This window comes from Anoplophora glabripennis, unplaced genomic scaffold (genome assembly GCF_000390285.2).
Source record: "Anoplophora glabripennis isolate ALB-LARVAE unplaced genomic scaffold, Agla_2.0 scaffold334, whole genome shotgun sequence".
In the NCBI taxonomy this organism is placed as follows: Eukaryota; Metazoa; Arthropoda; class Insecta; order Coleoptera; family Cerambycidae; genus Anoplophora; species Anoplophora glabripennis.
In genome coordinates, this window is record NW_019416445.1 from 460,449 (window position 1) to 484,864 (window position 24,416).

Consider the following 24,416-nt stretch of genomic DNA (forward strand, 5'->3'; position numbering starts at 1 on the left):
TTCTCAATATTAGTTCCACCTTCTCTTATACAAATACGAGCTCGTTTAACAGAAGACTGTTGCACTCTCCATAACATTTCAGGATTTTGTCGTATTTCATTTGCACAATAAAAAATCCTTTCTTCTAATTCTTCTCTAGTGGTTACAGGTGTGGAATAAACAAGATTTTTCAAGTGCCCCCAAAAGAAAAAGTCAAGTGGGTTCATATCTGGAGTTCGGGCAGGCCAATGAATAGGTCCACCGCGACCTATCCAGCGATTAGGATATACCTCGTTTAAATGGTCCCTTACTGCAGCACTAAAGTGAGGCGGCGCCCCATCGTGCATGAATATCAGTGCATTTCTGGTTTCAAGATCAACATCTTCTAACAGTTGTGGTAATTGATGCACAAGGAAATCTAGGTAACGTTGACCATTCAGTCTAGGGGGACCCAATAAGTAAGGACCAATAATTCCACTCCAAACATTAACATAAAATTGTCTTTGGTGCCTAGTTTCAATAATAGGGTGTGGGTTCTCATCAGACCAATAATGTAAATTATGGGAGTTAATAACTCCATTCCTCCCAAAACTTGCTTTGTCGGTATACAGAATTAATCTCGTAAACAGAGGATTTTGCTCATGTCTCTGAAGAGACCATTGAGAAAACTGTACTCTTGCACGAAAATCATCAGGATTAAGAGCATGCACTTTTTGGATATGGTAAGGGTGAAGAAGCTGTTCTCTAAGGATTCTTGCAACAATGGTCTTTGGAACATTGGTAAAAGAAGATAATGACCTGATGCTAACTGTTGGATGAGCAGCAACTTCGTCCAGTATATTTTCCTCTACTTCAACTGTACATGCTGTTCGCGGGGCACCCCTGTAGTAACAGGAGCAAACTGACCTAAAGACATTAAAATTTATCCATTTTGTTTAATAATAGTAATCGTATTTTACCAGTTTCTCTTAATCTTTGATCAATACGTTCAAAAGTTTTGCTATCTGGAATCCTTCTATTAGGATAAGAATGCTGATAAAATCTTCTTGCTGCCGAAGCATTACAAAGAGCCCGCCCGTACATTAAATGAATGTCAGCATATTCTTCATTGGAATACTCCATATTTTATAACAAATTATGAGTTATTAGATGAGTCTTAGATTTAAAACTACGTATTTGACAAGTTTGACAATTTAATTGCCTTTGGCATACTCTGACATGTCAAAGCCAACCACGATTAACACGTTGACTGCGAGATAATCTCAATGTACTTTGTCCGTGACTGTGATACATATCTTCGGGGGATATGTAACAAAACTTCTTCTGTGTGCGGTACATATCCCTGGGGATATGTAATTTTTTTTACATTTGACCCTATAAAATTAAAAATAACACAATTATTGCTATAAACTTGCATGTATCTGTAACTATATATCCTAGGATACTAACATTTTCATTCGCAAAGAGTTTTGAAAAGAAAATAATAGAAAAATCATTATTTCTAAAAACTACACATTCTGCAACTTCCACAAGATACAGTAAAAATGCGATTATTGAGATTCGCATATTTTTTATAATGAGTACATACCCCCCGGGGTATGTACCGCAGTCAACGTGTTAAATCTGTGTTTCAATTAAATAAAATGTCTCAAATTAAATGGTACCTTCCTCTTTAAACGGGTTTATCTAAAAAAATATGTATTTTATGGATATTCAACAAGTATACCTTTTTTACGTAAAATACCATAAATTTTTATAAAATGATGGAATATTTGGGGTATACTGGAACAAAAATTTTTTTCTAGAAATTTTGGTGATGGGTGCTTTGCCCCCGGGCCCCCATAATTATTATCGAGAATTTCATATTATAATCCAAAACAGTTTCAAACATTATAGATCCAGCCAAAACATTTTCAAAATTTATTGAAAAATACAAAAGTTACAGCAAAAAAAAACATTTTTAATTCTCAACTTCAAGAGCTAATAACTCTACAGGATGAGCCCGGAGGAAAAAATTTTATATGAACTTGTCACATTATTTTCTCATTATCTATCCATATCCGAGAGATTGCCCACCATTTCCGGGACACCCTGTATATTTATTAGTAATAGTATGCTGTTAAATTTGGAAAAAACAAAATATATGGGTAGGGGCAGTGTAATGAATAAAATTAATGAGGTAGATTATAGAATTACTATAAATGATCATGATATTGAAAGAGTTTGGGAAATGAAGTATTTAGGGGTTATTTTGGACGATAAATTGAGTTTTCAAAAACATTGCAATTACATTTTGAATAAGATCTCAAAGAAAGTATACCTATTAAATAGAATAAGTAATAGTATTACTATGAATACTAGGATCCTGTTGTATAAAGCATTGATTGGTCCCCATGTGGAGTATTGTTCAGCAATTTTATTCGGATTATGTCAAAATGAGTTAGGTAAAATACAAAAATTACAGAATAAAGCTATGCGTACTATATTGAAATGTAATCGTTATACACCGATAAAATTAATGCTGGAGGTGTTAAACTTAATGAATGTTAAACAAAGATTAATTTTCAAGACCTTAAATATGGTGTTTAAAATAAAAAATCAGACAACTGCTAAATATTTGTGTAATAAGGTACAATATGTGAGTGAAATTCATTCGTACAACACAAGGAAACATGGAGATTTTTTTATTAGAACTGCAAGAACTGGGTTGTTGAATAGAACAATTTTATATAGGGGGTTGAACATGTTTAATGCATTACCAGATATAATAAAGAATTGTGATAATCATATTAAATTTAAAAGTATGTTAAAGAAATATGTGCTTGAAGTATTTTAGTAACCAAATTTTGTATTCCGTTCTGTTTTGAATATGTGTGTCTTGGTGTTGTGTTGGTACTGACACGGAGCTAGAGGATGTAGGTATACACTTGTGAAAATTGTTAATTTTTTTTAGTATTGGCTAATAAATATTATTATTATTATTTATTAAAATTATTAGTTTTGAGGCAAGTAAAGCATTTAGCCCCCTCTACACCATGGACTCAAGACGTCTTTAAATGCAGTATAACAATGTGACTAATTAAATTTATAAGTTAATTTTATTTAAAATACCTCGATATGTATTTAACTGTTAATATAAGATATTTATGTCTCATTTATTTATTTCTAGATCCTGGGTGTCGACAAAAAAAAATGTATATTACTTTTTTGAAAAAAAACTTTCAGTGTATAATAAAAAATATTTACAAATGAAACAAAACATGGAAATTTAATATACTTTAATACAATTCTTTCATATAATTTTTAATGACAATCTCAAAATATTTGTTTTCCTTATATTAAATATATATCTTAAGTTTAAAACAATCAAAAAAATTTAAAACTATGAATAATGTACAAAGTGGGCCAATTTTGATACTTTCGAGAGGTTTCTCGTATCTTGTGAAAAGAAAAAGAATAAACTTTGAAAATTGTATCTCAATATCTTGATTCATTTAAAAGATGCAAGGTGTTTCTCAATTTTTGTATTTCAGTATAAATAACTTCTATTTATGAAAATTCCTTGTCTTTATAAAGCGGATGTTTCCATAAATTTGCGATATATATTTCTCAAAGTTAAAGGCAACCTTTCTATAAATACAGGACGATTCACAACTTATCCACAAAAATTTGAGAATAGATGCGTCATGAAAAATGGAGTCATCTCGTAAAAAAAACTTTTGTAAAATCGTTGGTTTCCGAGAAAAAAAAATATTGAAGTTGTAGTATTTTCAACCTTTACATCGCTGGGCTACTGTAGTCTCTAGTGTCATTGGACCCCGGCGATTCCGAATACTGAAATCCGATTTTAGTATTAAAGGGTTTATAGGGGCCTGGAAAACCGGGAATACCGGGAAATGTCAAGGAATTCATTATTCTCCATAAAAAACAGGGAATAGTCAGGGAATTTTAAAAGTATTTGACATTTACTACTGGAAATTTTGTGAAAGCAGGCCCTGGGTTCTTGAAAGAGAATACTATTTGTGGTTTTGAAACCTTTATAAGAAGTTCTTTGATTATAAAAAAGATTATGGAATCCAGTCTAGAGAAAGTTTAATAAAATATATTTATTCTCTTGGGAATTGGGTTCTGGTGTGATAGTCGGTTAAAAAAAGGATAAATGAAACAGCAGCTATTTCTTTCTTGACGTTTCGTTCCTGATCAGGAACATTTTCAAAAGGCTTTTATTGTTAAAATTGTTATAATTAATAAATTAAAACATAAACAACAATTTTACATTAAAATTTTAAAACATGCATCAATATAGTGGACACATTTTCACAATATGACGATTGATGTATGTTTTAAAATTTTAACGTAAAATGGTTGTTGTTTAGGTTTTAATTTATTTTAACAATAAAAAACCTTTTGAAAAAGTTCCTGATCAGGAACGAAACGTCAAGAAAGAAATCACTGCCATTTCTTTTAGCCTTTTTTTAACCGACTATCACACCAGGACCCAATTCAAGATACCCATGTTGAAAAAGTTTAAGGCGTAAACATCAACTAATATGTAAAAATGAAGTACAAGTGACCTGGATTTTTTTTTGTAAGTCAGGGAAAAGTGAGGGAATTCTAATACTATTTTTGAAGTATGACCCCTGTATTATTGTTGTGTGATAGTGTTTACATTAGTTTTTCACATGTCAAAAATGGCTTACGTGTATAGCAACGCGGAGTTGATGGATATCGTTTTAATTTATGGTGAAGCAAGTCAACATTTGTTTTATGATGAAGCAAGACAACATTTGTGTTAGTTTGTAGAAACCGGGTAAGATGAGACCAAATGCATTTACAAGTCGGAGACAAAATTTTGAACAGTTGTAACATTAGGTATGTCAAATTATTTTATTAATTAAAGCCATAAATTAATTTTATTAATTAACAATAACAATAACGCCAAAAACAGTTGAATTTGCTGATTTAAAATAGGTGTTATAAAATTTTATTTATTTTTTTCCTTGGGAAAGAAATTCTTTCAGTGTTTTGTCCATTCATTTTTTATTACACTTTGCTGTTGTGCCGGTCTACGACTGCATGCTTTGCCTTGCGTAAGTTCAGATTTTACAGTGGACAATTTCCAGTGCCGTGCAGAAATGTATTTTTAAATCATTTTTGAATTGCTCTTTTTGTTTTTTTTTTTGCAAAGTTGTATTTGTAAAAGTCTACTGCACATTCAATTTTTTTTTTTTTTTTGATAAGTTCTGAATCACCCTGTATAACCTTAATTCAAAGTTATACCCTGTATGGGATTATGATTAAAACAATAAGTTTGGATGAATTAGAGAATCGCATACACCATTGTATTCCACAAAAAAATGGAAANATTTAATTAATTAATAATAACTATAACGGCAAAATCAGTTGAATTTGCTGATATAAAATAGGTGTTCTAAAATTTTATTTATTACTTTCCTTGGGAAAGAAATTCTTTCAGTGTTTGGTCCGTTCATTTTTTATTACACTTTGTCGTTGTGCCGGTCTACAACTGCATGCTTTGCCTTGCGTAAGTTCAGATTTTACAGTGGACAATTTCCAGTGCCATGCAGAAGTGTATTTTTAAAATCATTTTTGAATTGCACTTTTTAATTTTTTTTACAAAATTGTATTTGTAATAGTCTACTGCACTTTCAAATTTTTTTTTTTTTGGATGAGTTCTGTATCGCCTTGTATAACCTTAATTCAAAGTTATACCCTGTATGGGATTATGATTAAAACAATAAGTTTGGATGAATTAGAGAATCGCATACACCATTGTATTTCACAAAAAAAATGATAATTTTTAAAAAATGTGCTTTATAAAAAAAATTTCAGATCTATTCGATATCACAGAAAATTTACCAAAAATGAAAAATATACTGGATCTCTTAAATAAATAAAGATATTGAGATCGAATTTCTTAAATCAAGATATTGAGATGGAATCTTTACTGAAAACCATCTATACTTTTTGCCAATTTCTTTGGAAAACACGAAAAAACCTCAAGTGTTGAAATTAGAGATGTGCCGCGGACATGTCGTGAAAAGTGAACATGTCCTGAGGACACTTCTTAAAATTGAAAAGTTGTATGCGCGGAATTATTTGTTGCATTCATAATTCCCGCAAAAAATGTTTGAGGTTGGTACATGAATTTTGTTGGTAATTGTTTAACTGAAACTGACATTTTAAAAATATAACCTCTTTTATATGTCCATATTTGATTATTTTTTTCAAAGTTAACGATTAGTCAATAGTAATCAGTTGATTCTTAATTTAATATTTAATACACAAATAGTTTATAAATGAAGTATGACGCCAAAATCAACAGTTTGGTTGTATTTTTCTGAATTGAGTAAAAATCATTATAAATGTAACTTCTGCTCAAAAACAATTTTTATGAATTCCAGTAGGATGGAAAAACATTTAAATAAGTGTATTGGCTGTCCGGGGAAAATTAGAAACCAGTTTATAAAAAAAGTCTAAAGGTAGGTAATAAGTAAAATATATTCATTAAAATAAAAGTCATATTTTCTTTTGTGTTCCCTCAAGCAGTGACCTATGAAAACATGACGTCACTCTTAAGTGCCTTATCAAATTCAGAAGTAATTTTTCCGACATGTCCGGACATTTCATCAACATGTCCGTAACACACTTTTCCGAAAAGTGTCCATCTCTAGTTGAAATTGACCCAGCCCGAAAGAGCTTTTCAAAATAAATATAAAGTGTCATCGTATCTTCGATTTCCTTAAATGTCTGAAAAGGAAGACAAGATCAAAACATGATTTATAAAATTCAGAGAAATTGCTAGTAAAAAATAAAATATGCAATAGGTATTGTAACTCCAAATATTTATTGATATTGTATTTGTAGCTTGTTGCAAAGCAACGAAATGAATAGGCATTGCTCAAAATTAAATGAGGATCTTTATTATATTAATATTAAAAAATATACTTATATTGCACACGCACACACACGCAAATAAATAAAAAAACTTCGAAAAATATGAACTTCATATTAACAAAGTTCACCCTTCTCAACAAGTCCGCTATTAGAATACGGTACGGAAAACCTTATTTCCCACATCAACAAATGGCAGTTCTAAATTTAAAACGTTTCAGTTGAGAAAACATCGCTCTAGCTGTCTTAACGCGAACGTGTTATTTATTTCTCTGACCATACGCAAGTGGCTCGTAATATTATCTAAACCTCCTGTTATTCACAAAGCTTCTACCCTTCCTCAGTTCTATTCCCTTTTGAAACTGTGCTTCATCCAAACCCAAGTCCCTCACCTTGCCCCGTGACCTCCAAATTTTAATCATGTGATCGTCTGAAGTCGTCACTAGCATTTCGGGGTCTTTTGGGTTAAAAGCGACCGAGTTCACCACATCCACATGTGGGAACTTGGCTAAACACGCGCCGTAGTGCCTATCCCACAGATATCCGTGTTTATCTTCCGCTCCACTAAAAAATGAGGAAGTAGTGATTTATTATTGGCGAATTTGAAATGCTTGATGCTTTACCTTGCTACATACTCATTGCAAACGTCCAGGAAGATAAAAAAGCACTCGTTATTTGGCGTGAAAGCTTTATGAGCTCTCAACATAGTTCCTACTTGTCGCAATGTCACCAAATCTATCACGTGTATGTCGATTTCCTGTGCGATAGGAGGAGGATCTAAAGGGTTGCTTATCACGTAATTTTCGGGCCATGAACGACTGTTCACGTAAAGATATCTAGAAGAAAAAAAAAGTAAATATTGTGTTAGTGATTGGTCATTACCACCCATCCCATATCACACAGCCACACAAAAAATAAAAAGTTGTATGTACTCTTCATGCGACATATGTTATCCTTATTATTTTTGCCTCCTAATCACGAATCCAGTGTCAGAATTGAGCTATCACATCACAGGAATTTCCTAACTTCAAAAAATAGGTCAAAAATAGCAAAAAAGTGCTAGGAAAAGTACAAACAACTTTTTTTTTTTTCAAATGTTCGTTTATATGGTTAAGACCCTACCGGACGTGAATCCGTGATCAGAGTTGATGGTTCTTTTTCTAACCTAAAAAAACGTGTCAATCAGATATCACGAATTTTAAAAAAATAACGGATTCGCGCCAAATTGAGTATACGGAGGTTTTCGGGGTCGCTCATCACGGATCCGAGGTCAATTTTGCAATATTCAAAATGGCGGATCCACGATGGCCGACCAAATTTTCAAAAATGAACAGATTCGCGCCAAATTTGGTATACGGGGGTTTTCGGGGTCACTGATCACGAATCCGAGATCAGATTACAAAATTAATTTTTAAAAATTTAATCAATTACCTATGTACTTTAAGAAGGTTAAAACATGATTCTGAGATATAAAAAAGACTATTCTTAGGGGCGGATTTCAGGGGGCTGTAAATCCGAAAGAGGGGGCCACATGGCAAAAATAAAAAATACGGTTCCTCTAAATTTGTCTTCAGAATCTATGACCAAATTTTATTGCATTAATTTCGGGACACCCTGTATTACTAGATTATAAATAAATAAATAAATAAGAAACGGGAGGAAAGCACATTCCTTTTTTTACTATGGAAGTTATCGAAATTTACCGGCCTAGCACCGCAACATTTACTCAAGATTATCTACTCCGCCTATCCTCAAATTTACATTCCGTTTTAAATTTTCAAAACAACTGGAAATTTTATAAAAAAAACGCATATCACGCACAACACTAATATTAGACTGACTAAACCGCAGATAGTGACATCACGGAACGACAATGCTTCAGATGTAAACCTTTATACTATAAGGTGGTAATGGTTTGGAGCTTCGTGATTAAACAAACCTGTGGTCGGGACTTAGCCCCATCCCTACAATATGTCCGTGAAGGTCGATCAAATGGTCAACTTTGTTGAACTTATCTGCGACTTGCTCGAAATCCAACCAGTTTGGATCAGGAGGGGGACTACCGGACCTCATTTGCTCCTTTCTCTGTTCGAACAATATCAACCTCTCCTTCAATGTTGGTCCAGGATCCATGGTTTTGGGAAAAATGAACGGTTGTATCCTTTTGAAGCCTATTTGGTGAGGGGTATAAGTTTTGTAACCAGTTGTGAAGATGAGATATTTATCATTCTTTACAAACCTATAAAAAAATAATCGTTGTATGCCAACAAAGGCAAAAATATTGCTCGAACCTATCGGAGTCCGTTTCGATGGAACACTCGGAGACATCATCTTCGAAGTCTTCATTGGGCTTCTCTTCTATGTTCATTTCTTCGTCATCGTTGCTGTCGTCATTTGGATTTAACTCCGATTCGACTTTGCGGTAATCGGAATTGTACCAGATGGGGGTCGGGAAGTCTTTGGTGTTCCTCATCTTTTCGAAATTACTAGCCATAGCTGACAAAATATATGAAACGAAAAAACAGGTATATCTACCAATCGAATTGTTTTGAAATATAAAAAACCCTTGACTATAATAATACTACTATAAATTCTGCTTTTATAGGGTGATCTGCGCGTAAGTAGACGAACTTTAAAGGAGCATTCCCTAATGCAAAATAAGAGAAAAAGTTTATACAAATTTTGGCCTGTAAATGCACCATTCCCAAAATAAGAGTCTTCTGATTTTTTACGAAAGAATACAATTTTTTTGATAACCCAAAAATCAGTAATAGCTTCACAAAATTTGATACAGTAATATCTACATTTAATACTGATGATACCACTAATACTTCATTTTACTCAAGAAAAATAAGAAAAAAATTAGCGAATTTTTTTACTCCGAGATTTTTTTTGTAGAAAAGTATAAGTTTTGAAGTCAGAAAACACACAACCACCAACAACATACAGCTTTTCGAATATACAGGTTGTCTCGAAATTAATGCAACAAAATTTAGTCATAGATTCTTAAGACAAATTTAGGGGACCCGTATTTTTTCTTTTTTCCAAGTAGCCCCCTCTTTCGAAGTTACAGCCCCTGAAAGCTGCCCCTAAGGATAGCCTTTTTTATATTTTAGAACCTTGTACGAGAATTATTAAATTTGATACACACGGGTTTTATGACATGCGGAATGTGATAATGCTATGCTTTTTGGTGGGGAACCCCCTTAATACACTTTTTCGTAAGCCCCCTTGTTTTTGGAACCGAAAATTTTTTTTCGCAATTTGAATTTTTTTTAAATTATTTAGTTAGCTAGGAAGCCATTGAATTTAAAAACTTATTTGTCTCTTGATATTTTTTTCGTACTAGCGAATCACGATATGCATTCAATCACATTTTGACATTTTTCTCGAAAACATTGCGTTTTACGGAAAAAGTATCAAGTGATAAAAAAGTTTCTAAACTAATGGCTTTCTTGCGGACTAATAATTTTTAAGAAATTTAAATACCTGTATGTGACGAAATTATTTTGGTTCGAAAGACAAGGGGACCCACGAAAATTTGTCATAAGGGGGTTCCCTGCCAAAAAGCATAGCACCACCAGATTCCACGTCATAAAACCCCTGTGTCCAAATTTAGCGATTCTCGTGCAACAGGGTTTTGAGATATAAAAAAAAAGATTATTCTTAGGGGCGGATTTTCTGCGGTTTATTTATTAAAAAGCGCATAAAATTTTGTAGGAAATTTAATTGTAAACAACTTTTATTTGAAATTTTTTTCAAAAAAATGCAGCATCATTGAGATGGTCATGAACGAAGGGACATATACTTTAAAAATCCACGTGTGTGGCACTCACAGAAAAGAACAAAATTGTAGTATGATAGAGAGAGTATCTAGAAACATGGAAAACGAAAATTTTTTGTCTTGAAACATGGATAAATAAGGAATGATCTCCAACAATTTAAATATCAACAGCAGACAAGTATTTTTAGAAAGATTTTCTACAAGAGTAAATGCACCATCTAGATAAGAACGGCAATTAATAATTACACATATCGAAAGTCAATGTGGGTTTCTGTATAATGATGTTCCAAACGCAACGAACAAGAGATTACCATAAGGACAGACGAGTATTTCAAAAAAGGTTGGCATTTATTTTGCCTCACATCGAACATAGTGCATAGATTATTGTGGATCATGCACTTACCATATTAAACGAATGGGCAAATTACCAGCATCCGCATGGAGGAATCATGGAATGATTGAATGGGAAACATATTGAATATAAAGACACCATGTTAAGAGTATAATTATTAGCAATTGCACAAGAACAAGTCGAATACATGTTTGTAGTGGTCGAAAACCAAATGCAGGTTTTGCTGTACCAAATTTTGCGGAAGTATGAATTTTATATTTGTTCTTGAAATATATAAAAAACTTTTTTATTTCAAAGACTGTATCCTAAAAGTGATGAACTTTTAAGCCAACATTTTTTATTTGGCACCCTATTGTAAAATAAATGTTATGAATTCTTAAAAATTTAATATCGTATCATTTCAGATAACAGAGATTTAAACAAAAGCTAATCATATTATAACGAGCAATAAAAGGATTACCGAGATTATAAAAAATGTATCACTGTGAATGAATTACTTTTCGTTCTTTTATAAAATCTTCAAAATCAAACTAATTTACAGTCAAAGGGCAAAACAATAATCGTGATACTTCACAAACCTCTTCTCACGTCACAAGGAATCCACTTAATATCTTTATGGCTAACAGGATTACCGTGTTGTAGAGAGCTGCCTTCGTCATCTAAATTGGCATCGTTATTCTCAGTTCCGTTGTTACTACTAGCGTTTTCAGAATTCGGAAGGCAATTTGCGATCATTATCGCTCTTATGGAGCTGGCGTTTCTATTGTAAAATCTAAAAAGACAGTGAGTTATGGGGACCAATTCAGAGTCCGCTTCCTGCGAAGCCTTATTGAGCCACAAGTGGGAACTACTGACTAGATGAGCAAGCCAATGTAGGTCTCCGGACAACAAATACTGATCGCTGTACCAAGTGCCGAAAATGTCGTAGGGTTTGTTTACTACTCTACATTGTAATTCGAAGTGATCTGAAAATACAAAATGAATTGCCTTATTTTCAATAAAACTTAAGACGTACCTAAATTAAACACTGCGATTTCTCCAGACGTACTGTGAGTAGTACCAAAATGAACTCCCGATACTAGTAATAAAGTATCCGACTCATTGAACTGGGAGTACTGCGTGTATTTCCACTTAAAATATTTCATATTTCTTGTATATTTGACTTTGGCAGGATATTTTGCAGTCCATAACTACAATTAACGATTACGAAAAAATATATTCAAATATGTGAGGCGTATAAATCATACAAACATTCAACACCTACTTATAAGATACTATTTATAGATTAAAATAAGCAACCATTTTGTACTTACTATAACATATCCATCTTTGGAACAAGTAGCAAAATACTTTCCATTATGAGAAAAGCTCACGTGTAAAACCTGATCACCATGGTCCAGTAGAGTTTCTGTTTGAACAACTGGTATATGGTAGCACAGCCTTTTAAATTCTCCATACCACGATTTACCTTTTAATAAATAAGAAGTTTATGTGGCTGCGAGGAACAAAAACAACTTACTGACCTGAAACTACTGGGACTGATTTGTCCACTAAGAAGTTCTTGAAGAACAGTTCCTTCCACAACAAGTCGTTTAAACTTGTCTGATACCAAGACTTGCATACCTGTCCAGCAGCAATCAAATCTTTGTAAGTTAAATGTTTAAATATCTTGATTAACGCCGGATAAGGTAAAAAACGCCAATAACTTCCATCAGGTTCGTTCATCTTAAAGCTACTGTTTAGTCAACTAGAAATTTTTTCATGAAAATTTTAAAATAGCTTATAAATGACAAATAAATGTCAAAACAACAAATATCAGCTGGTGATGACAGCTATCAGCTGTCACTTCATACCTGTCAATTTATTATTTTATATTAATGTTTTTACAATTATGAAAAATAGGTAATAATATTTCAAATAGATACACACATATATTTATTTTTACAACAAATACCGTGTTGTGGGTAGGTACTGTAAAGAAAATTGAAAAAATAAACTTATCTAACCTCGACTCCTTTTTCTAATCTGTGACCTAGGCATAGTTTTAAGTTTACTAAGTTGGGTACAGATGGCGGCAGTGGGTAAGGAGTGTAGGGACACCTTTCGAAAATCATAGCTACTAGAGTTGCAGATCTGTTTGTATCTTTGAGTGATTCTTAAAAAAAATATTTCGTTACTGATGCAAAATTAATCAAAACGGATTAGATAATTAATGATTAAGTAAACTAATTTATATTGTACCTGACTAATTCGTATTTATAAATTGAAATGTATAAAACATTTTTATCTATTACCATTTATATAGATCCAGTTGATAAATTACAATATCTTCATTTTGAATGTTTACGGTAACCGCTTGACCCTATTCTAAAGCACATCTACCAAAATAGCTATTTGTTATATTTTAAAACTCATAAAATCACTTTCGTGACTGTGAATGTCGTTTTTCTTTCATAAATCATAATTATCTACTTATCCTTGCCATACACACCTTGCATGTTATTCTCTCCTACATTTTAAAACCACTTTCATTTTGCAGAATAAAAGGAATGTAGTACTTAATAGAAGTAGGTATAGTGTACTGTGCTAACAATTTTTAAGAACAACAAATGTTTTCGATAATTATTCTCATTTCCATTTTGCTGGGTGCTGAAATTTCAGCTGAAACGGCAGATAAAACTACAGTTAACGTAAAAGAGGTAAGTCATATGTTTATATCGAATTATTTCGTTCTCATTTTTGTCCATGAGGTTTTTATACAACACAATTTTACAATATATCTGAAAGAGTAATCACGATTGCATAATTTTTTTTCAAAAATTTATTCTCATACAGTTAGTTCATTAATTTTTTTAATATTAGCTTTTAAATGAATATGTACCTACAATTTCACTTGTTCTGAAAAATTGATGAAAGCTGAAAGTTATTTGTTTTGATTTATAGGTACTTACTATTTCTAAAGCTAGAATAAAAAAAATGGACAATAAAATATGACTTCGCCATTTTCATAACACGCAAAACAAAAGAAAAATCTGTTTTTAATAGGTACTCTCAGATTTTAGTATCCGGTTGTCTCCATGGCATATAGAATATAACTTATAATTTTAATATGTTTGTTTTTGAAACACTTCAAAGAAATGCAAATGCAGTTTTATAGTGAACATTTTATATTCCACAAAAAATATATGAATATGACCTCATTTCGACGAATTATTTTTGCTGTTTACTAGACAGTGCGAGTGTACATGTTGGAGGAGTCTGTAATCCGGAGAGTAGTTGTTTCTCAAAATATTATTAGTCAATCATTTTCTTTATTTTATATCACTCATATTATTTATTACAACGGAAATAAGCATTTAAAATTACCACATAGAAATAAAACCACAACACATTTTTTTATCTACTGATAATAGAAACATTGTGACATCACTGCAATCTGTTATTTTATTTAGTAAACTGCAATCATTTCACTATATCACATACGTGTTTTAGAATTATTTAATTAATAATTATAAATCCTTCTATAATCGTAATTCAAGGTGACAGGCATAATATTATAATAACGGAGGTATTACTCATAGATTTATGATTTTTGTGGGCGTTGATCTGTGTTAAGGTAAATGTAATTTATTATAACAGTTATAAAATGATTTAATTATTTCAATTTATTCTACATACATATTTATATAAAAAGAAAGGTTATAAAATATTTTGGGTAGGTACCTATATGGAAAAATCTGCATTATTTTTTTATACTTATATAACCTTAATTCTTACTTGCACAGTTTCGAAAGATTACAAAATTTTCGTCCTTGATGATTATTAAAAAAATAATTAACTATGTGATAATTTGTAAAAGATATTACTACAAATATAGTTATAAACTTTATACTTCTTTAGCACATCACTTAGGCACCTATGTTCATACATTTCCGTGAAACGAACATAAAAATAGCTACCTCTACCTTTCTCAAAGTTATTACCATTTTACCTATTTGATAAGGAACTTCATAAATTAAAATAATCTTAAGTAGCTTGTAGAACAAACAGTTAAGCAGTGTAAATAATAATATATCAGCTTGACAACAGTGTTATTGTTCATATTCAAAAACATTTTACAGGAATTGTAAGTATTTTTTACCTCTCAGATATTAAATATTTCAAAATTGGAATAAAAGTATTGTCTATTGTTCCCACCAACTAAAATATCTAGAACTCTTCAGCATTTCCAGTTATACGGGAAATCGACACCAACATCGTTACTTTAAATGGGACACTATATATTATTGCGTTCTCGAATTCTACGTAAAATTTGAGGGTCACTTTATTAAATATTCCCTATACCTAGGGGTTATATATTTTGTGCTATTAATTTTTAAAGAAAAAATTTGACAGATGCAAGGGTCCGCGGAGATGCTAGTAACTCTTTTCAGGAGCGTGATATCAGGCGGATTTTTGGTACCTGTAAAGGGAATAAGTAACTTAAATGGAACACCTTGTATTTTTTACTCTGTCTGCAGACTGAAATTTCCTTTCAAGCCATATAAGCATTGTTAGGGTTGCCGTTACTACTTTTAGAGATATTTGCAATTTTCTATTTTTTGGACAGTTTTTCTCGTATCAGGCCTGTTGTCAAATTGGCCATGACCAGAAACACTCCAAAAACAACTGAAATAACATGAAATTTGTCAAGTTAGTTGTCAAATGATTATTGTGTCTGAATAGTTTTTGCCGAAAATTTAAATAAAAATGCATGGGGATCATTTAAATTATATTAATGAGGATTATTCTAATTTATTTGTTATTTATGGAAAATGTGGTAAAGTAATTTCAAGAACATGTAGAGAACATGCCGCTTTTTTTCATAAATAATAAACAAAATTAAATAATCCTCATAAATATAATTTAAACGATCCCCAGCATTTTTATTTAAATTTTAGGCAAAAACTATTACGCACATAACAATAAATTGACTAACTTGACAAATGTCATGTTGCTTTAATTGTTTTGGACTATTCTGGTCATGGCCAATCTGACAACAGGTCTGATACGGAAAAAGGGTCCAAAAAATAGAAAATTACAAATATCTCTAAAAGTAGTAACGGAAACCCTAACAATGCTTATATGGCTTGAAAGGATATTTCAGTCTACATACGACAAAATAAAAAAATACAGGGTGTTCCATTTAAGTTAACAAAGTTATAGCTGTTTGAAGTTATCAAAATGTAACAGCAAAAATGAAACACCTAGTATTAAATGTTTTAATTTGTTGGTATACCATAAGTTAGCGTTACCTATATCCTTTACAGGTATCAAACATTTGGCTCATATCACGCTCCTGAAAAGAGTTACTAGCATCTCCGCGAACCCTTGCATCTGTCAAATTTTTTCTTTGAAAATTAATATCTCAAAATCTATAACTCTAGGAGTTATATAGGGAATATTTAATAAAGCGACCCTCAAATTTCACGTAGAATTCGAAAACGCAATAATATACAGGGTTTTCAAAAACTTTGGAACCCCCCCCTCTATCAGAAAATATTGCTCATACAAAAAAATTATTAGAACAAAAGTTGCAGGATTTTGAGTGAGCAATCCAAAGGTGACCTTGACCATGACCTTGAAGGTGACTTAGAGGTCAAGTTGAAAATTTTATATGGAACCGTATACTTTTGACCCTGGAAATGCTAAGAGCGGAAAATTTTACGTTCGAATGTGACCTTAACCATGACCTTGACCATGACCTTCAAGGTCTTTTAGAGGTCAACCTGAAAAATTTAAATGCAACCGTATATATTTGACCCCGGAAATCAAAAAAATGGAAATTTTTACGTTCGGATATGACCGTTGGATTACTCACTCAAAACCCTGCCACTTTTGTCCTAATCATTTTTTGTTTGAGCAGTATTTCCTGAGATAGAGGGGGGGTTCCAAACTTTTTGAAAACCCTGTATAGAGTGTCCCATTTAAAATAACGAAGTTGGTGTCGATTTCCCGTATAACCGGAAGTGCTGGAGAGTTCTAGATAATTTAGTTGTGTTCGCCCTAGGGACATTGCCATGTTGCCAAATTTTCAAATTTTTCGGAACAGTACTTTCCTAGTTATCGATAGACGCAGTTCCCGGTGGGACATCCTGTATATGCTCATGTTTGTCCATTTTCTTACATTCGTCAAAATTTTAAATACTCTTACTTTTTCATTTAGATATACCGCAGGGTCCTATTCTAGTACCACTTTGTCATTAGTTTTGATGAAATGGGATATTTGCATAAAAAAATGCGTAGTGTTTTATCATTGAATACCATTCTATAATGAAAGTTAAAGCGAACTGTACAGGCAATTTCAGTAGTCCTCCTTACATAAATTTTTATTTGATTTGTAAGGATTTGTGACGTACTAGACTGTGTATAAGTTAGTATCGGCCCGTCCCAGCTTCGCACGGGTGGACATTTATTTTAGACATTTTGGGATATAAAAAATATAGCCTATGTTACTCAGGGATAATGTAGTATTCTAATGGTGAAAGAATTCTCGAAATCCGTCCAGTAGTTTTTGAGTTTATTCGTAACAAACATACATACATACAAAAATACAAATCTTTCCTCTTTATAATATTAATATAGATCAGTATAGATAGTACCTATAGATTACAGAAATATTGTTATTTGTGGTATGAAATTTTAGTTGAACTTCTTATTAAAAAATGGCTAATTAAGCATACCACTGTCACACAAGTTAGGCAACGATTTGATACAAAAATAAAAAATGTGGGTCAAATTTTTTGCTACATTATTTCGTTTTATGATATACGAAAAGGTGACAAACACTCCATTTAAACTATATCAACACGGTATATCTATCAACAACAACACATCTTTAACAATAGATAACAGGTGTACTACCGAGTTCTCTGCTTTATCTCAACATATTTTCATCATTTATGTATTTATTTCATGATTTCATATCAGTCTATTATTTCTTTCGGAAAAATAATTGATACCTATAGGTATATCAATAAATTCTCACATACCTACCACTTTATCATTAGTTTGGCACTCAAAACGTTTTGGTTACTACATTTAAGTTTGATTAAGTTTACGTGTGTTAAGTTTATGTAAATATTTAATCAGAAACCAAAGTTTAATTGATATTAACGATTCCGACAGAAAATGGAAACCGATGGAATAGTCCCAGACACTGTAGATGAAGCACCATCTGCAAAAATCACCATAACGTACCCGGGTGGTGTGGAAGTTGAATTTGGTGGTGAATTAACTCCTACCCAAGTTAAAGATGAACCGGAAGTAAAGTGGGATGCTAATCCAGAAAAGTATTACCTATTATCGATGGTAGATCCAGATGCACCCAGTAGGATGGATCCAAAATTTAGAGAGGTCAGTACTGCCATAATATATCAATTAATTAATAACTGCTTTATAAAATCATATTAATACGCCAAATTTAGCTGCAAATGCAACAGGAGCTACTAAACTGTAACAAGGATATGCTGTAGGTATAGCTGGTTGTATAGTAGTAGTTTCCCCTCTTCCTCTTATATTTACATCACTTCCTGATAGTTCCTTACTGCTTTCAGTTACCCATACTGCTTTAATCGCGTGTTAATAATCTCTCTTTTACCTTTACCTACCTTACAACCTGAACCATTGGTTTTCAAGGTCAACCATTGGCTTGTCGGTAACATCAAAGGAAACGACGTGTCTACAGGTGACGTCATAGCCGAATATCGAGGCTCTGGTCCTCCAAAAGGAACCGGACTACACCGATACATTTTCTTAGTGTTCGAACAGAAAGAGAAATTGACATTTGACGAGCCCAGGAGCATAAAGACATCCAGCAAACAGCGGCTTAATTTTTCCATCAGAAAATTCGCCAAGAAGTACAGTTTGGGGAAAGCTTTTGCTGGAAACTTCTACGTTGCCCAGTGGGACCCGTATGTGGAAGAGAGGAACAAACAGAATACCGACTAATGAAAATAAACACGATTTTGATGATCCTCGAGATATTCCATTTCCTTTATCTATCTAGCATATAAGTAAATCCAGTTTTGTAGGTACAATTCTTATTAAGATAAATAATGTATTTTGAAATTAGGTAAAAGTTATTAAAACTCTTTTTAGATATTTGGCCATAGTCACATAAAGATTTATCTATATCTATATCTACTTAAAAAATTACTATCTGTGCAAAACAAATCATAGGTTATAATAACAACATGACTTTGCCACTGCCAATTCGCTTTTTTCATGATTCGAATTTAAGATTTAGGTTTAAGTTAAATATTTTATCAATCATTCACTATTGAAAACATATATTTTACATTTTCTGACTAGCTCTGATGTTTAAGATCAACCATTGGCTAGTTGGCAACATAAAGGGTACCAACGTAACGACTGGTGAAGTAATAATGCCATATACAGGTTCCAAACCTGGAAATGGTTCTGGGCTTCATAGGTACATCTTTTTAATCTTCGAACAAAAGGGAAAATTGACGTTCGACGAACTAGACGATCCTGACGCTCGAACAAACAGAAGATCGTTTTCTATACGGAGATTTGCCAAGAAGTATAACTTGGGAAAAGCTTATGCTGGGAATTACTATCATGCGCAGTGGGAACCTTATGTTGATACTGTAAGAAAATCCTGAATAAACAAATGTTAACCCGCTGGAGTGCCTTTAATTTTTTGCTTCAAAAAATTAAAAAACCTTTTAAAATAAGTTCAAGATTTGGTTTAATCACAATCCATTAACAGTAGTACTGGAATCATATAGTATCTCCCCTGCTCTATTATCTTTCTGTAAGTCTTATTTAGGAACATACAGTGAGCGGCAAAAGTATGGAATATATTTATTTAAAAATCAGATGTTCGTTATTTGAAAAATCGCTCGGACCCGTCGAATTATATTTTTAGTCGCGCATTTTCTGAAGCAATTTTCATTTATACAGGGTGGCCCAAAAAAAAGTTATGAAATTAAGGCCAACCTTTTTAAATGGAAACCCCACTTTTTTGTATTTTTATTCAATCCTCCATGGAATTCTAATCATTTTTATGTGACATAACCTATACCTATCTTTAACCGTTTTCGAGATAATGGCGTTTGAATATAGAATAAGGAAAATTTTCAAAAATTACCCTGAGATTTACCCTGCTGGTTTTAAAATAAAACCACGTTTACTTTTCCATCTTAGATTTGTGTGGTTCACAGAAAGTTGCTTCAAATCAGAAAAATCCATTAGAAATAAGTGGTTCTTTGCTAAAAATTTGCGAAATAACCTGGCTCGTAATTTAAATAGTGACATTTAACAAAATCATATTTTATACAATAAAAATATGCGTTTTTAATTAAATTGTACCTAAATACCTCACTTATATTTTTTACGTTCAAGTCATTGCGTCCTAATGATCAAAATAAATCTCCGAATCACTTATTTCTTATGGATTTGAAGCAACTTTCTGTGAACCACACAAATCTAAGATGGAAAAGTAAACGTGGTTTTATTTTAAAACCAGCAGGGTAAATCTCAGGGTAATTTTTGAAAATTTTCCATATTCTATATTTAGACGCCATTATCTCGAAAACGGTTAAAGATAGGTATAGGTTATGTTACATAAAAAATTATCAGAATTCCATGGAGAATTGAATAAAAATACAAAAAAGTGGGGTTTCCATTTAAAAAAGTTGGCCTTGATTTCATAACTTTTTTTTTGGGCCACCCTGTATAAATGAAAATTGCTTCAGAAAATGCGCAACTAAAAATATAATTCGACGGGTCCGAGCGATTTTTCAAATAACGAACATCTGATTTTTAAATAAATATATTCCATACTTTTGCCGCTCACGTACATATACCAATTTATACACTATCGTAGTTATTTCATAAATATTTAGGGGTTCCCCAAAGGTCAATTCTGGGAGCACTCGTATTTGTTATTTTTATCAATGATCTAATTGATGAATACTTTGATATCTATTACTTTATGCGAACGATCTTAAGTTGTTTTTGCAAGTTTAATTTTCTATCGATTATACTAAATTACAAACAGAATAGTTGCTATAGTGCGATATCAATTGAAGAACCAAGAGGTTGACAGTATATACTAGGTTCGGTCGCTGACGCAGCAACTCGGTATTGAAATATTTGAAACACTTGTTCGCATATTTATTTAGCCATACCCATATACAGGTCTGGTCGAATTAAACGTGGAGGTGGTAGAAATGTATACGCCCAGTTGAAGAATGCGAGCGCGGGCAAATGAAATCCAAACACAGTTGCATTGGGCCACTGGGCAATAAATCTCAGCTGTTGACAAGTGGTTCACAAATTGCCCAGCAGTGCAGTGCAGCAATGCGGAATTTGGTGTGATTCAGGTAGTTCTAATTTATTATAGGCACCTTCTATTAATCATTCATATTACAATTATTGCGAAAGGGAGAAACGAGGGATATTTTGTTTACTAATATTATTACAACATGGCATTTTGGAGACCTTTTGAAACGGAACAAAACAAAATTTACCATCAATATAATAAAATTGTTTGAGGACATAAATAATTAAAATATATTGTGGCCAAATGAATATATAATAGAAATTTTCTACACATTATATACAAATTATTATAATTTTTTACCTTTAGCAGAAAACTTTTTTAGGGGCGCCGATGAAAGTCTTTAAATTTTATTGCCAGGCGTTTTTTACATGTTCAACTGACTTCGGTAAGTCTTATACCTATTCAAATAATAAGTATTGAAGTGAATGGAGGTCGTTACAAACATTTGTTGTGAAAAATAGGATTGAAAATCTGTTATATACTTTATTAGTTAAAATCTGTTTTCTATTAGTATTATGATTATTATGAGCATTATGATAATTTGGAATACCATCTCTTGTAAAACCAGCTTCATTAGTAAATAAAATTTATTAGTAAATTCATTATTCTCATCTTATTTTTCCACAATGACAGAACCGAAAGAAAATTATTATAATGAAAAATCAAACTCTTACTTGCTTTAAACAATTTTTGTTACAATTTGTAACATCTTAATTACTGATGACATTTGTTGTCGTTGCAACTTGATTAATTACAGGAAGAATTATTATCAAAAATTTGATGCTTAATAAAGAGTAAGTATATAATTCTTTCTGATATTGTTTCTCTTTTCAATAATGTTTTAAATTTCTAGCGTTGGAAAAAAGTTATGAACGAAACAAATTTTCAGTTTTAGGTAAAGTGCCCTCTAGCGGCGTATAATGAAAGTTTTCTCTGACTGGTCCAATAGAGCTTGATCTGCTTATGGGTGTGCCAAATGAGATACTAATCGAACTTATTTAAAAAGAAAAATAAAAAATTGAACCTTGACAAGCTGTAACTTGCAAACAATTAACAATTCGAAAAAAATTTTCGTTACATACTGCTATTATTTTAATCCCTAGAATCACCTCCCGGAGTTTCCTGACAAACTTTCAGAAGACCCTGTATATAACTAAAACTACATCCAACCAGCAGCAACCTCTACTTTTCTTCAAGTTACTATTTACATATTTGCGCGATAGTATCAGTTTTATGCTTTTATTGATGACACTGCAATAAATTTTAAACAAATTGTAAGTATTTTATCAATTTTTCACTAACGAAATTAATTTCAATATTAGAAATAAATTACTATTTCTAAATAAATTTGTTTTAATTAAGTTTACATACTTATACACACTCACATTTTTAATATCTTTATTTTCTCACCTAGGCCACCACAGGGTTCTATAGTACCACTTTATCATTACGTTTGATATTCAAATCATTTATGTTTGGTCAAGGTTATACTAGTTTGTAATTGACCCCCAAAAATTTATTTTATAAATACCTATTTAGGAGTCTGGTTTAATATATGCTGACAATTTCAACAGAAAATGGAAACACATGGAATAGTTCCTGACACTATAGATGAGGCGCCATCTGCAAAAATCACCAAAAAGTACCCAGGTGGTGTGGAAGTCGAATTTGGGGGTGAATTGACCCCTACCCAAGTTAAAGATGAACCAGAAGTAAAGTGGGATGCTAATCCAGAAAAGTATTACGTATTATCGATGGTAGATCCAGATGCACCCACTAGAATGGATCCGAAATTTAGAGAAGTTAGTACTATTACAATAGTCACTTAATAAATAGTGACAAATTTTGCTGTAATTGTAACAGGGGCCGCTAGGCTACCTATAACATAATGTCCTGTATGAATAGTTGTTTGTATAATAACGAACATTGTTTTCCTTGCTTTTAATTTATTACTATTTCCTTTTAATTTTCCCTGCTTGTAGTTATTAGTATTGCTTTAATTCGTTTGCCTTTATGTACTACTGAGTCAACCATTGATCTTCAAGGTGAATCACTGGCTGATCGGTAACATCAAAGGAAGCGACGTATCTACTGGTAATGTCATAGCCGACTATCGAGGCTCTGGTCCTCCAAAAGGAACCGGACTACACCGATACATTTTCCTGGTGCACGAACAGAAAGAAAAGCTAACATTTGACGAGCCTAGAAGCCCGCAGATGTCTAGAGAGCACCGGTTTAATTTTTCCATCAGGAAATTCGCCAAGAAGTATAATTTAGGCAAGGCCTACGCAGGAAACTTCTACGTTGCCCAGTGGGACCCGTATGTGGACGAGAAGAAAAAGCAGGGTGCTAATAAATGAAAATGAACGTAATTTTGATGTATTTTTTGTACATTTCCATTTATCTCATTCTTCAATCTCTATAAATCAATACCATTTATATACATATAGTAGGATCGTATTCGATGCAAAGTAGAGCAAAAAATTGTCGGCCTTTTATCAAAGGAAAATCGTGTCATCATTTTTAGGACGCGTAAGATGAACCATTTTAAATTTAAAATGAAATTGAATGTAAAATCTGAAATACCGCTGCATATGCACTGTGTTCTGGTACTAGCTGCAGTCGGCCAGGTGCATCGAGTGTACTAAGTGGTCGGTTATACGTCAAATACTAACCTGGCGAGCTTGATCGTAGAGCAGGGAACAATAAACAGTGGCGCGTACAGAGGTGAAATGTAGTACATATGTGGAATTTAAATAACGAATTGGATTTATAATAAATTACATTTAAAACAAATAGTTTATGAGAATAAAGGGATTTTTGTAGGAACAGGGTTCCAGACGTGAACTGATCTCTTCATCGCACCCCATTACGATTCTTTTTTTTATAAGGAGAACGAAGTTTCAAAGCAAAAACCTTGTATAACAGATATACTATAAATATTTACAGAATGAAAACAAAATATAAATCCTATGATATGATTCTATCAAATGAAAACACTAACAACAATTCTCTACCAATCTCAACAAAATAAG

At 32.3% G+C, this 24,416-nt stretch overlaps 3 protein-coding genes across 9 annotated transcripts; 2 read left to right on the top strand and 1 right to left on the bottom strand.

Annotated features, from left to right (window-relative positions):
- Nucleotides 1–6,378: 6,378 nt before the first annotated feature.
- Nucleotides 6,379–12,872, bottom strand: LOC108908915 (F-box/WD repeat-containing protein 5). 2 transcript variants are annotated; one of them, XM_023454575.1, is made up of 8 exons: nucleotides 12,554–12,872; nucleotides 12,344–12,498; nucleotides 12,046–12,220; nucleotides 11,663–11,995; nucleotides 9,186–9,390; nucleotides 8,834–9,133; nucleotides 7,518–7,730; nucleotides 6,379–7,458 (listed from the first exon to the last, which is right to left on the bottom strand). In XM_023454575.1, the coding sequence occupies exons 1-8, from the start codon at nucleotides 12,753–12,755 to the stop codon at nucleotides 7,194–7,196; spliced, it is 1,848 nt and encodes a 615-aa protein (XP_023310343.1). In that variant the 5' UTR covers nucleotides 12,756–12,872; the 3' UTR covers nucleotides 6,379–7,193. The 2 variants fall into 2 exon arrangements, with proteins under 2 accessions (XP_023310343.1, XP_018568614.1); XM_018713098.1 differs by having other exon boundaries at nucleotides 11,609–11,995.
- A 606-nt stretch (nucleotides 12,873–13,478) lies between these two features.
- Nucleotides 13,479–19,717, top strand: LOC108908931 (protein D3). 5 transcript variants are annotated; one of them, XM_018713117.2, is made up of 3 exons: nucleotides 13,479–13,729; nucleotides 18,198–18,425; nucleotides 18,708–19,172. In XM_018713117.2, the coding sequence occupies exons 1-3, from the start codon at nucleotides 13,640–13,642 to the stop codon at nucleotides 19,017–19,019; spliced, it is 630 nt and encodes a 209-aa protein (XP_018568633.1). In that variant the 5' UTR covers nucleotides 13,479–13,639; the 3' UTR covers nucleotides 19,020–19,172. The 5 variants fall into 5 exon arrangements, with proteins under 5 accessions (XP_018568633.1, XP_018568634.1, XP_018568635.1 ...); XM_018713118.2 differs by lacking the exon at nucleotides 18,708–19,172 and adding an exon at nucleotides 19,397–19,717 and having other exon boundaries at nucleotides 13,539–13,729; XM_018713119.1 differs by lacking the exon at nucleotides 13,479–13,729 and adding an exon at nucleotides 14,480–14,646 and having other exon boundaries at nucleotides 18,708–19,019.
- A 2,786-nt stretch (nucleotides 19,718–22,503) lies between these two features.
- On the top strand, nucleotides 22,504–23,747 carry LOC108908922 (protein D3-like). Of its 2 annotated transcripts, none has more exons than XM_023454577.1 (3): nucleotides 22,504–22,655; nucleotides 22,921–23,183; nucleotides 23,427–23,747. In XM_023454577.1, the coding sequence occupies exons 2-3, from the start codon at nucleotides 22,959–22,961 to the stop codon at nucleotides 23,739–23,741; spliced, it is 540 nt and encodes a 179-aa protein (XP_023310345.1). In that variant the 5' UTR covers nucleotides 22,504–22,655; nucleotides 22,921–22,958; the 3' UTR covers nucleotides 23,742–23,747. The 2 variants fall into 2 exon arrangements, with proteins under 2 accessions (XP_023310345.1, XP_018568621.2); XM_018713105.2 differs by having other exon boundaries at nucleotides 22,956–23,183.
- The last annotated feature ends 669 nt before the right edge of the window (nucleotides 23,748–24,416 follow it).

Excerpts from the sequence above, each read along its gene's own strand:
- LOC108908931 (XM_018713117.2), top strand. The coding sequence starts at position 13,640 with ATGTTTTCGATAATTATTCTCATTTCCATTTTGCTGGGTGCTGAAATT. Across the intron at positions 13,730-18,197 it reads CTACAGTTAACGTAAAAGAG|AAAATGGAAACCGATGGAAT; the intron begins GTAAGTCATATG and ends CGATTCCGACAG. Across the intron at positions 18,426-18,707 it reads TGGATCCAAAATTTAGAGAG|GTCAACCATTGGCTTGTCGG; the intron begins GTCAGTACTGCC and ends TTGGTTTTCAAG.
- LOC108908915 (XM_018713098.1), bottom strand. The coding sequence starts at position 12,755 with ATGAACGAACCTGATGGAAGTTATTGGCGTTTTTTACCTTATCCGGCG. Across the intron at positions 11,996-12,045 it reads AATCGCAGTGTTTAATTTAG|ATCACTTCGAATTACAATGT; the intron begins GTACGTCTTAAG and ends TTGTATTTTCAG. Across the intron at positions 9,391-11,608 it reads TCCTTGTGACGTGAGAAGAG|CTATGGCTAGTAATTTCGAA; the intron begins GTTTGTGAAGTA and ends ATATTTTGTCAG.
- LOC108908922 (XM_023454577.1), top strand. The coding sequence starts at position 22,959 with ATGGAAACACATGGAATAGTTCCTGACACTATAGATGAGGCGCCATCT. Across the intron at positions 23,184-23,426 it reads TGGATCCGAAATTTAGAGAA|GTGAATCACTGGCTGATCGG; the intron begins GTTAGTACTATT and ends TTGATCTTCAAG.